Source organism: Ursus arctos, unplaced genomic scaffold (assembly GCF_023065955.2).
Source record: "Ursus arctos isolate Adak ecotype North America unplaced genomic scaffold, UrsArc2.0 scaffold_22, whole genome shotgun sequence".
NCBI lineage: Eukaryota > Metazoa > Chordata > Mammalia > Carnivora > Ursidae > Ursus > Ursus arctos.
In genome coordinates this window covers 60244824-60257714 of record NW_026622897.1, presented here as the reverse complement: position 1 = coordinate 60257714, position 12891 = coordinate 60244824, and the positions used below count along the sequence as shown (strand labels likewise).

At 44.9% G+C, this 12891-nt stretch overlaps 1 protein-coding gene across 3 annotated transcripts in view; it reads right to left on the bottom strand.

The window, feature by feature from the left end:
• Window positions 1-12891, bottom strand: part of SYT9 (synaptotagmin 9) — a 185406-nt gene that overhangs the window by 130072 nt on the left and 42443 nt on the right. For all 3 annotated transcript variants that reach the window (XM_057316935.1, XM_057316934.1, XM_057316937.1), the window contains exon 2: window positions 1059-1410. In XM_057316935.1, coding sequence (XP_057172918.1) covers window positions 1059-1410 — 352 coding nt within the window. The remainder of the gene's footprint in view (window positions 1-1058; window positions 1411-12891) is intronic.

Here is a 12891-nt window from a genome sequence, read left to right as displayed (position 1 = left end):
TTTAAAAAAAGCTGCTTCTGGTATCTCTCTTCCTGAAATCTCCTATTAAAAGTGGATCTTTATATCTGGTGATTCAGAATCGGCTGTTTCACCTCAAAGCCATGTCTGCGCCACATCTGAGTCTCGGGAGAGGCCAGTCGCAGTGAGAATGATCAGGACAAAAGCAATACTGGAGCGAAAATGGCAGCTCAGGCTTTGGAGCACGTACGAGGCGCAGCCTGTGCGAAGAGCATGGTGTACGTGTTTCTGCTTCAATCTTAAAACCACCCATATGTTGTTATTCTCACTAGTCCTCTTTCACGGAAGAGGAAGTGGAAACATGGAGGTTAAACAATGTATCCGGTGTCACACACGTAAGTAAAGCCAGTTCACCTGACCCCAGAGCCCTTGCTTTTTATCACTGCGCTACATGATTTCTCTGCTGCTTACAGCCCAGAGCATCCGGCCCACTGAAAGAAAGCATCCCTAGCCCTGGGTACTCTAGGCCTTGCAAAGGCTGAAGATGGACAAAGACCTCCAGCCACTTTGCGGACGACAAGGACAGCCTGTGTGTGACAGCTAGGTGAGGTCAGAAGCACGGAGCATAAATCCGATAGCACCAGGAGGGCAGCAGGAAGAGGGGTTAAGAGCTCAGGCTCCGGTGTTGGTGGCATCAGGGTTCAAACCCCGAGTGTGTACCAACACATGACTTTTTACTTAAACTCTTTGACTTAAGTTTCTCCTTCTGTGAAATGAAAATGATAACTTTTGCATCTCACACAAAGTTGTGCACTATAGTAAAATAATGCACAGGAAGTTCTTAGAACGTGACCTGGTAAGTCTTGGCCATGTAACTATCATTACTATGTACTAAGTGGAGACTACGCAGAGAGCTCAGGAGAGGTAAGGAACCTCGCTGGAGCACGGGAAGCACCCCGTTTTCCCATTTTCACATCCCTGCTACTGAATAGACGTGTGAAAGGTTACAGGCTCCGGGGCTCATCCGTGCTACTGCGGGCAAGAGAGGGAAGTGAGGTGGTCCCTGCCTTGCATTCGGAAAGGAAAGGGGCGTTACTGACCGGGCCGACGAGGTTGGCTCTGTGACTTGGCGCTGCACACGGACGCCATGGGCACAGTTCTCCTGGCCCCCGGCCTGGGTCGAGAGGGGAATGTCCGGGGAGGTGCGGCTGATCTTCATGGAGGAGTCAGGGCAGGGGGTGGGAGGGTCTAGGAAGCCCTCACTGTTCTCCTGCTCGTTGGTTTCTGTGTCCGTGTAGTTAAGAGGTTCCCGATTGTTGTCTTTGCTACCAGACAGCAGGCCTCGTTCTCGCCACGGAACCCAGCAGAGTTTCCAAGACACGAAGAGAGACACGCCAAAAAGCGCGAGGCCACAGGCAGTGACCACGAGGGTCAGCAGGCTCACCGAGATATCTGCAAAGAAGCAAAGAGCAAAGGTCAGTGTGATTGCTCTGCCCGTGCCGATCCATTGCACAGTGTGGGCAGAATGACCCTTTCATCCCTTCACCCCTCAGGAGCTGGCCGCAGGGTCACCTGATTCTGGCGCAGGGACAGGGAGACCCAGACACAGCACAGAGGAAGTAACGTGCAGGCAATATTTCAAAACAGTGAGTAGTCTGCTCCAGCAAGAGACAGAGCACATTCAGGGAGACCAGGAACGCCGTCCAGGTCAATGGAGACCCCAGGGCCATACAAACCCTGAGGCTCTGTGAGCAGCGCAGTTCCAGCGGTTATCTCAGAGAGCTGTGTAACAGAATCTGGGAACTGTTCAAGTAACAACTTTCTAAAACAAGAGAAACTAGAGCGCTTGCTTTCTCTTCCTAATCTTGGTTTTTAAGGGTCTGAGCAAAATCCTCTGAAGCCTCAGGAACGCCCCCCCGCCAGTAAGTGGCCAGGTGCCCGGGACCCAGCGCTGACCATCAGTTTGGGTTTCTCCGTAGCAGACCCTGAGACAAGTATTCAATGGCAGGTGGTTTGTTTGGAAGGTGAAGAAAACACAGGGGAGTAGAGAAGTGGTCCGGGGAAGGCAGCCCGCGGAGGGGGCTTTACCAAGCCAGTTACCACAAATGGAGGGGACATGCCTGGGCAAGCGTCACACCTCAGTCACCCCACACAAGGGGCAAGGAGCTGGGCTCTTTATAACGTCAAGTCACTTCAGTCATGGACTGGAGGGCAGCTCTCGGGGGGCATTTCCCATAGGCAGCACGAGCAGCAAAGTAAGCTTCGGTGGCCAAAAAATCCCACATTCAAATAAACGCAGGGGCTGGCCTGTCAAGGTCAGCAGGCCTGCGCTGAAGTGGTGACAGTGAGTAGATATGGCAAGGCGACCACAGCATCTGTTACCTGGACAGTGTGGCCTTAGCTAGGCTCCATGGCAGTGCGGTGACTGTGCCCCTAACTCCCAGAGCAAAGTCCAACCTCCTGCAGGCTTCCGCCCCATGCTACAGTAGAGCCAGGGAGGCTGAGGCATCAACGGGAACCCATTCCTGGTGCTGTGGTGGCTGTAAACCCCTTTCTTTCAAGGACCCTCCCACCTGCCCTTACTGTGCTCCATTACACTCAGGAGCTCCAAGGATTCTCCCAGGTTTTGCCTTTACTGTCCATCATCAATATTTGCACTGCTTCTGCCAAAGTCTTCTGAAATGTCCCTTACGTGCCAGGTACTGTGCTAGGTTTTGGAGATAGTACAAGGGGGAACATGACAGGCACATCCCATACCTTCTTCCTAGACTCATATTCTTGTGAAGGAGATAATTAGGAATAAGTTAATTTTCACAATATCGATTACCCACAGCATGGCAACAATCCATGACATGAGACAGCTGGTACTTCCGCTGAGGCGTGCATGTCAGCCCTACTGCGAGTCACTTACCTACCGAGCCGAGCTGACCACCCACAGTCCGCGTGCTTTTCAACATGACTCTGAAGGTACCTGATCATTCTTATGAAATGATAAAGCAGCTTCTTCATGAAAAATTGCTCCTGAGAGAATGCCAGCTGCCAGGGCTGGTGACAGATCTAATGTATCTCCTCTCTGCCTCCCCATCAATCTTTGTCCTTTTGGTGAAATAGTATTCTATCTCTGCTCGACAACACTGGAGTTTCACATGGGTACGTGAGCTCAAGTCTGCCACCTTTCTCTCCTTCAGTCCCACTGCAAGGGGGTTAGCAAACTATCCAACAATTGAAAACAAGGATGGGTTCCATCAATCCATCCATGAACCAGTAACATTGAGGAATTTCTGGAATTGTTTTAAAGGAAAAGCCAATTAGTATTGAATATGGAATAGAAGCAAAGGAAGGGACACTAAGGAAGCAATAAAAATTAAAACTCCCAAGTACAGAGCAGCAAGGGCAGGGATGGGGATAGGAAGGAGAGTCAGTGAGGCCAAAGTAAAGGGCCCCAGAACTCACACCTCATGGAGCCCCAACATGAGGCAGGAAGAGGGCATGGTCCAGCCCCAGGCTCCACTGGGTTCTGACGGCTCACACAGGAGAGTGGCAAATTACAGTGTAAACTTCTAGGACAGGTGGTAGAGCTGGGGACACAGAAAGGAGGAGACCCTGTCCCAGTTAATCAGGCTGCCACAGCAAACACCAATTCCCACCTTGTCCAATAAAATCTAAGAACAAAACTGGCTCCACACCCCAGTGAAATCCCTTAGCACATTCTGTGATCCAAAAGGAGGCAAAACTCCTCGCCTGCGTCCTGTAAATCACTTGGGCGCTGTCCTGACACAGACACTGCTACAAGACACCAGCAAAGGCTGGGGTTGGGGCACACTGGAAAGCAGTATGGTTTAATAATGCAATGTGCTAAATATATTGTTACTCACCTAATACTCGCTCTCCCTCACCACAGCGCCCCCTGTGCCAAGGAAGGAGAATCACTCCCAATCCCTAGATGTTAGTTTGCACATGGGACTTGCTCTAGTCAATAAAAGAAGAGTAGATATGGCCCGTGCCACTTCTGACCAGAGGGACTCTTGGCTCCCACCTTCTGCCATGAGAAGAAATCTTAAATAAAGCTCAGTCTTCCAACTTAGGTGCTATAAGGGGAAGACTTCTGGCACAGGCCCAAAGTCCAGAATGAGGAACCAACGTAAACCCGACCCCAGACTGGGGCAGAGCTGCAGCTAACCCACCGATCCATGAGCAAAAATAGTTCATGTTTTAAGTCACTAACATTCTGAAGGTGTTTATTACCATGGCCAAAAAGCTGATGAATACACATGACCATAAAATTTATTGTCCAAAGCTGGGACACCTTTAAGAAAGAGAAGAGGTAGGGGCACCTGGGTGACTCAGTCAGTTAAGCGTCCGACTTTTGATTTCGGCTCAGGTCATGATCTCAGGGTCGTGGCATCGAGCCCTGCATTGGGCTCATTCTCCCTCTGCCCCTTCCCCACTCCCCGTGCTTGCATGCACGCTCTCTCTCTCTCTCTCTCTAAATAAATAAATCTTAAAAAAAAAAAAAAAGAGAGAGAGAGAGGGAGAGAGAGAAGGGGTGATACTAATAATCACTTCGGGGGGGGGACGCCTGGGTGGCTCAGTCGTTAAGCGTCTGCCTTCGGCTCAGGGCGTGATCCCGACGTTCTGGGATCGAGCCCCTTATCAGGCTCCTCTGCTGGGAGCCTGCTTCTTCCTCTCCCACTCCCCGTGCTTGTGTTCCCTCTCTTGCTGGCTGTCTCTCTGTCAAATAAATAAATAACATCTTTAAAAAAAAAAAAAATCACTTGGGACAAGAGAGTTCACCCAGTACCCAGGGTAAACCAGAGCATATGGTCACTCTGTAATCATCACCTTGGTACAACATAACCTCTCAGAGTTAACGTGGCATAGACAACATGTTAAATAAAAGAAATTAAAGCCTAGGCCCACTTTTGCTAGTAACCACAGGGCCCTGATCCAACTCAAGAATGACCCCAGCTTGTTAGCTGACTCCCAGCTCACGCACCCAAAAACACAGCTTGCTCTTAAGTCCAGTCATGGGGGAGCCCATGGAGCTCTTGCTCTCATGGAGCAAGAATGTCTATCTCAGCCATGAATGCCAAACAACTAAAAGAATGCCTGGCACATAGTGGGCATTCAGTAAATGTCTGATGGCACCCACCTAGGGGCCCTGTAGCCACCTGCTACATTTACCATGAATTATGGCTGTGACCTGCAAACTCGGGGGGGGTACTACTCACGTTCATAATCATATTGGTATTACAGAGAATTGCCGGCAAATAGCAAAAATGATTTTTCCTTATTCACACAAAGGTGCCATGTGGGTTAACAACGGGTCAGGGAATACCCTCCAGCAGAAACCAATAGTGACCTACACAGACACACCAACCACTAAGCACAATCATCTGTGCTTCTATTTTGCAAACAACTCAGGGTATCCTCTGGACACTTTTCTCTCTTTTTTCAGAACAAAGTGTTAGAAAACTGCTGTGAAGTAACCATGGCCATAGATACTACCCACCTCAGACTCATGACCTTAGGAAAGGGAGACAGAGAATCAGCTCAGAATCACATAACAGTTTTGCTTAGAAGAGAAGTTATTTCTTAAGTCAGGTGGTAGGTACATGGCCATTTGTTTTATGATTGATCCTGAAACCGTATGTATTCACTATATATATTCTTTGGCATTTATGGCATATTTCATAACAAAAACTAAAAAAATAGTAACATCAAAAAAATAATTATTCTAAAGATAAATTTTCTAAAAAATGGGAAAGTATAATTAGTTCTTTGACCAAGAGCCAAGAGAATAACCAGATGGTGATTCAGGGATGAAAGGAGGCAAATGGCAACCCAGTTCTGATCCAGATCCCTGGAGGTGCTGCTGCTTGGGGGTGACTGTGCATGAAAACTCTCCCCAGACCTGACATAGAGTATGTTCTTCCAGGGAAGATGTGGCATAGAAGACCTTACCATTAGGACTGACCATCAGAACTCTCTTCTCTCTGCTACTAGATGTAGCCATTGGACATGAAGTACTGTAGCAAGATCCCTCAACACCAGATCCAAGACACCATGACATCCCTACACTGAACAGATACCGCAGTTATACACCTACGATCCTAAGGGATCCATGCAAGCCTAAAGACTTGTTTTGTAATGGCAAATATTATTGTCCAATGAATGAAAGGCTTGGGCGTCCATACACTAGATATGGACAGATGAACAGTAGTGGTTCCCCTAAACTGCGATGGGCCACGAAGAACACATGAACTGACAACCAAAGAAAAGTCATGGGACAAATGAGCAGCCCAAAAGAAGTTAACCAAGCTGAGCCATCAGAATAAATTGGCCCTTGACATTAAACAAATTAATGCAAGAAGCAAATGAATTCCTATACTCGGTGAGACATATAAAATAGTGACTAAAGCTAAGAAGTATGGCTCCAGTAGTGATCAGAGTCAGACAGGCGCGAGATCCCACCTGTTCTAAGAAAAGAAGACTGTAGCCCTAGAATTCTACAGCTAGCCACATTATCACAAGAGAGGGGGAAAAAAAGGCATGTTCAAGCAGTCGATGACTCAGAAAATATACCATTCTCCTTCTTAAGGATAAAACCTTCTCCTGCAAAAAACCTAAGGAAATTCTCCAAACAAACAAATAAAAGTTTATGTCAGAATAGAGGACCTAAGAAAGGAAGGAAATACTATGTAAGATATATACATACATATTGTGTATCACAGGAATTAGTGATAAGCAAAGAATATAGCACAAAGTGCATTAAATCTAAATAATTGCTGGTTATTAGGTTATGAAGTTTAATGTAACTGCTCGGGGGAAAACAACTTAAAAGAGCAAAAACTTAAAAAAAAAAAACTTAAAAGAGCAAAAGAATGATGCTATACACACTTAAATTCCAACAATTCCAACAAAACTTGGGAGGCAGAAGAAGTAAAAACAAATGGAATGTCCTACACTGTTAGCATGCAGAGGTTATCAATACCTCAACTTGATATTGATAAAGTACAGGTGCAAATATGTACATAAAATACTTAAGGGGATTTTGATTCAAAATGGTACACCTGATATGCATTAATATCCTCTCCTTCTTGAGACTTCCATTAAGTGACAGGACGTAAGTAAAAAACATGACAGTCACAAGGAGTGCAGCACAAGATAATCGACTGACTAACTTTCCTGGAAGACTGTATGTGAACAGAGAAGCAGCCGAGGATGCAGAGGACAATACACCTAGGGGGGTAGACAACCTGACCTATGAACTCAGCCCCAGGACACACATTTCCAGTATGGCGGCTGGAAGACTGAGATATGGAGCTAAAAAATATGGGCATGGGTTGAAAATCTTTACCAAAATATGGTCCAATCTGTCTAGGGAGAAACCAAGGCAACTAGAGTGAGAATTAGTGCCCAAGAGCAAAATCCTCCAAATTCTTGCAAAACATAACCCCTTAATTCCCCTTAAAGTAAATTTTGCCTGTTAAAATATCACGCTAGCTTTTCCACTGCCTCATTATTAAATATGACTAAGCTGCACAGAATCACCAGCCATGTAAGGAAATCTTACAGCATCCAGATCAATGTATAAAAGCCAACAAGAGGTTCCCAGAGAATACAGATAAATCAGTGAGGAAATGAATTTTTCATTCACAGGATGTTTCCAAAAGGTTTTTGATCCATAAGACCAGAGTAGACTACTAGGTAAATGAACGAAGAATAAGACAGTATTTTTTTTTTAAGATTTTATTTATTTATTTGCCAGACAGAGAGAGTGAGAATACAAGCAAGGGGAGTGGCAGGCAGAAGGAGAAGCAGGCTCCCTGCGGAGCAAGGAGCCCAATGCGGGACTCGATCCCAGGGCCCTGGGATCAGGACCTGAGCTGAAGTCAGACGCTTAACCAACTGAGCCACCCAAGCGTCCCATTAGATAGTGTTCTTAGAAGTAAAATAACATGATTGCTGAAACAAATTAAAAATTTAATAGAGGGAGGGGGTGGGGGATGGGGTAAGCGGGTGACGGGTATTAAGGAGGGCACGTGATGTGATGAGACCTGGATGTTACATACAACTAATGAATCGTTGAACACTACATCAAAAACGAATGATGTACTGTATGCTGGCTAACTGAACATAATAAAAAAAAATTTCGCAGAGAGTTTCTGATTCAGTACGTCTCCCTAACAAGTTCCTAGGTGCTGCTGCTGCTACTGGTCTGAGATACACTCTGAGAACTACCTGGCTGTTGTTGAACGTCAGTGAATTAACCAACTAATATGTATAAAGTGCAGAAAGGAATGAAGAGAAGACACACTTCCTCCTGTCCTCAAGAAGCTTAGCTTCTGGCTAGAGAACTGCAAACTCCAAACTCAGGAACCATAAGCAACCAAGTGGAGACAATACCCATGGACATTCTAAAAGGAGCTGCTAAGTAGACTACTGACCACTAGTCGGACACTCCGCAGAAAATTTAGAGGTGTATATTAGGGAGCTGTTGCCCCTGGGACCACCCTGGCCCAACTAGCGATGGGAGCTGGTCAAGAAATATTTTTTATTTTTTCTCCTGGAGGGACAATTTTTTATTTTTGTCTCCCGGAGGGACAATTCTTACATTCCAGGCTTCTGGGAAGATTGCAGAGGAACAAGAAACAGTTGCTTGCCTGTGTGCCAATTCAAAAGCTAAGCCTTGCATTTGTTTTCCCTTGATTCCTGTTTTATCCCTCTGTCCCTCGTACCCTCTCTCTAGGATCACATTCCCAGTAAGCTATCTTCACACAATCCTTTTTCTCAGTGTAATACTGTGATTTATAATTAAAAATATATATTGGAAAAAAATGTAATAGAGGGTAAAGTCAAGGAACATCTACCTGAAGTGGACCAAAGACACAAGAAAGTTAAGTGAAAGATACGAGATATAGAGTATCCATTCAGAAGGTCTAATATCTACATTTTTCCAGAAAGTGAAGACCGAGAAAATGAAGGTAAAAACCATCAATGGAAAAAATCATTCATTCCCTAGAACTGAAGGACAAATTATAGGAGACCACTGAGCACCTACAATAAAATAACCCTACCGTTGACACATTATCGTGAAATTTCGAGAAAAAAAAATATTAGGGAAAAATCACGAAAGCTTGAGAGACAAAAATAATATGAACACAAAGAAATTAGAACCACACTGGTACTGGACTTCTCAGAAAAAAACACTAGATAATGGAATAACGCCTACAAACTTCTGAGGAAAACCTGTGCTCAAGTTAGAATTCTCTACCCAATCATACTATCAATACAGTACGAGGGCCAAAAACCAGCAAGATTACTTTCCGTGGACCTATCATGGGAAGGTACTTGAGGATAAATGTAGGAGACGAAAACAGGAGAGAAGAGACAGAGAGTACGGGGAAGTGACACTCCACTCGGACGACCAGTGACGTCCCTGTGTGAGAGGTGAGCGCCACACCTAGAGAAGGGCCAGTCCGGCCTGGAGCAGGAGGACCGGGCTCAAGGGAGGAGGTCTCCTCAGATAAAGAGAACTTGAAAATAAATAAACGACATTATGGAGAGTTTAGCTTCTAATGACATCATTATTTGTCTTTGAATAGTGAGAGAGAGAGAGAGAGAGAGAGAGAGAGAGAGAAGTTAGGAATTCCAGGAGGGAAACTGTTTGGGAAAAGGAAAAATAATCACAGTACACCTTTTGGTTCTGTACTAAATAAAATTACATATTCATCATAACATGAACACCATTTATTGATTTTCAACCCTTAGAATCAAGCAATAACCAAAGCATGGAAGACGTAAGTACAATGGTAGAACAGGATGCAAATTCAGCTCTGACCGTTTAAAACTACTAGAAAAGATGTCAGAAATTAAGAGGTAGAAAGAGGCAAGAAGCTAACAGCAAGACTGAAGGTTGCCTTCCAAAACGAGGGAAACAAGGTGTACTGTCTACAATTGATAGACACCTGTGCAAAGTGATATTTTCACGCTAACAGTATTTATTTTTACATTAAAAACCATGCAGAGATACAGCAAGCCATTTCTGTGAGGATGAAATTAGAAGGGACTTTCACTTCCATATTAACTTTTTACAAAGAACAAGTGTTCCTGAGAAGGAAAAAAAAGATTTTTCAAGCTACTAGAGTATGGAAAGCATATATGGCTTAGTACATTCTGGTGAACTTGGGTCTGTAATCCCAAGCATTTCTGAAACAGTCCTTATTTCATTCTGCTCCTTGGTCTATAAGGGACAAATGAATGAAAATCTTGATAATCATTGTAATAATGATCTTCTGAGTCCTTAGCAGTTTTCCTTCCAAGTCAAACCTACAAAAGATACCCATCCTTGTCCACTCACCTTTGTTCACACTGTTGATCCACGAAAAAAAAATCAAGAGACTGACACAGGCTATCAGCTTTTCACTTCGCTAATACCGACGTTAAAATGTAAGTCATTAATTTCACGGTCACGTCATACAAGAAAGAGCATTTTAACACCAAAAACAAATGGCCTTCCCTTAAAATATTGTATTGAACTTTATGAATAAAACCATTCCACTGTCCTTATTTTTTGCCAGTTTGCTTCAGACCCGCGAGAGCCTCGTAAAGGCTACACTGGGCACCAGAGATTCGGAACCCCTGTCCTAGTCTCTCATATGTCAGCCTGGCCCCATCTCTACTTCTTACGGCAACAAACAGAGCTCAGGGCAAAACAGGGAAAGGGGTGGCCGTCTGTGATACGCACCCCAGCCTTCCTAGCCCAAGCTCTCCTCTTCCAACTGCCCACCCAACCTCTTGTCATCCCAGAGGACCGGAATTTTCAAAGAGAGTATGTTGGAACCTAAAGATTCAGTGTCTGTGTCTAGTCCTCTCCTGGCCAGAGCAAACGGACAACGAGGACAGAGGAGCCAGTCACTGCTCGGGATGAACGGAAGCTGGGGATCGCAACTGAAAAGGGAAGCAAAAAAGATCAGAACCAGAAAAACGGTGCTGAGCACTGGGCCTGAGATGGAGTGGGACATAAAAAAGAAGAGGAAACTCGTGGTCAGAAGCTCAGATGACAGGACCTGGCTTAAAGACTGGTGCAAAATGGAGTAAGGCAAGTGGCTCGAGGTCACTGACACGCTCATCCATATATGACGTACCTTTTAATAAAAGGATTAGAGGCAGCTTTAAAAAATATATACAGCCCTGGGGGCCTGGGTGGCTCAGTCCGTGGAGGCTCAGGTCACGATCAGGGTTGTGAGATCCAGCCCCGCGTGGGCTCCGCACGCAGTGGGGCATCTGCTAGAGATCCTCCCTCTCCCTCTGCCTCTGCCCCTCCCCCTGCTCATGTGTGCACACGTGCGCTCTCTCTCTCTCTCTAAAATAAATAAATAAATCTTTAAGAAACATATACATATACAGCCCAATAAGATAAAATAGACTAGGTGAGGAAATCAGGAGAGAAGAAAAATAAAAGTAGAATGAAGCTGAGGTCAGGGGAAGGTACATAGCCAAAAAACACGCATGAAGTTTTGTAAAGTCGCCAGAAGTGGCTACAGACTTGGCTCCCAACATCCCACTCGTCAGAAAGAAGAATGAAACATAACTAATTATGTGATTTGGCATCCAAAACACTCTACGATTAAGAAACAAGGAAAGAGACAAGGAAAATTTAAACTAGAAATGTAATGACATTAGAGATTACTGTTAACTACTTTCCAGAAACAATAATTATATTGTGGTTGTTGTGTAGATGCATATGAAAACATTCAAATGATATCTGGAATTTGTTTCAAATTATAGATGAAACAAGATTGACCACGGGTTAATAGTTGTTGAAACTGAGTAATGAGTACGTGGAGTTTATTATGTTATTCTCTCTACTTCTGACAATTTCTTCATGAAAAATAAAAAACAAAATGTGGTTTGGTCAGAAAAAATGTTGATCCCTGACTCCAATCTTAGACTTTCTTATTTAATAGGTCTCGGGTGAAGACCTCGAATGTCCGTCTTTAACAAGCATCTCAGATCTCAGATTAACCTAACGCAGACGGTATGCAGGTAGCACTGAGTACACCTGATCTGTACGCATACAGACCACATCCATACACGCGCACATACGCACACTTAGGGGGCTCAGAACACAAGACGCCTTCCTAATCCTAAAACAAGTGTGTCTTGAGGGCCTAATAAAGATAACACTGGGAAATTCAGTTAGTCAGGCCATAGAGAACTTGAGGCTATCACCCCGTGCCTTGTAGGGAAAGCAGTAATGTGATTAGATGGAGGAAACAGGCGAGACCAGACAGCGCTGGGGACGAGCTGTCAGGTGTTTCAGGGATGGAACCAGCATGGAAACCCTGTATTACACAACACCTCAGAGATCACCTGCAACAGCCCACGTGAGCATCCCCTCATCAACAACCCCTTCCGTGCGACCATGAGGCCTTCCTTGGAATATTTACTGTCTTTCTAACCTTAATACAATGAACATGTATCACTCGACAATTTAAAAAGATAATAATAGTAATATTGTTGTGTTTAAAAATGACAGCATTCTGGAGTTACCCAGCGAAGGCGAATTTAGCCCCTTACACACCTCGATAGCCCAGAGGGCATCTTCTGGATGGTGACCCTCAGGCATCTTGGATAAGGAGCATATAATAGAGTTTAGGCTACAATTACATGTTTTGGTGTTTAGATGACTGCACTTAAGTTGTATGGGAAATGCAATCTTGCAGACCTTCTCTTTAATTATAGTCCGGGCACCATAGCACAGTATTAGGATCACGTGCTCTAGAATCACACGGTCAAGGTCTGCAGCCCAACAACCACGATGTAACCTTAGAGTTCCCCTTACCTTGTTTCTCTTTGTAACATTGGGATAATAGTAGTATTTACCTCTTGGGGCTGTAGCGAGTGCTTAGAAAGGTCCCGGCACTC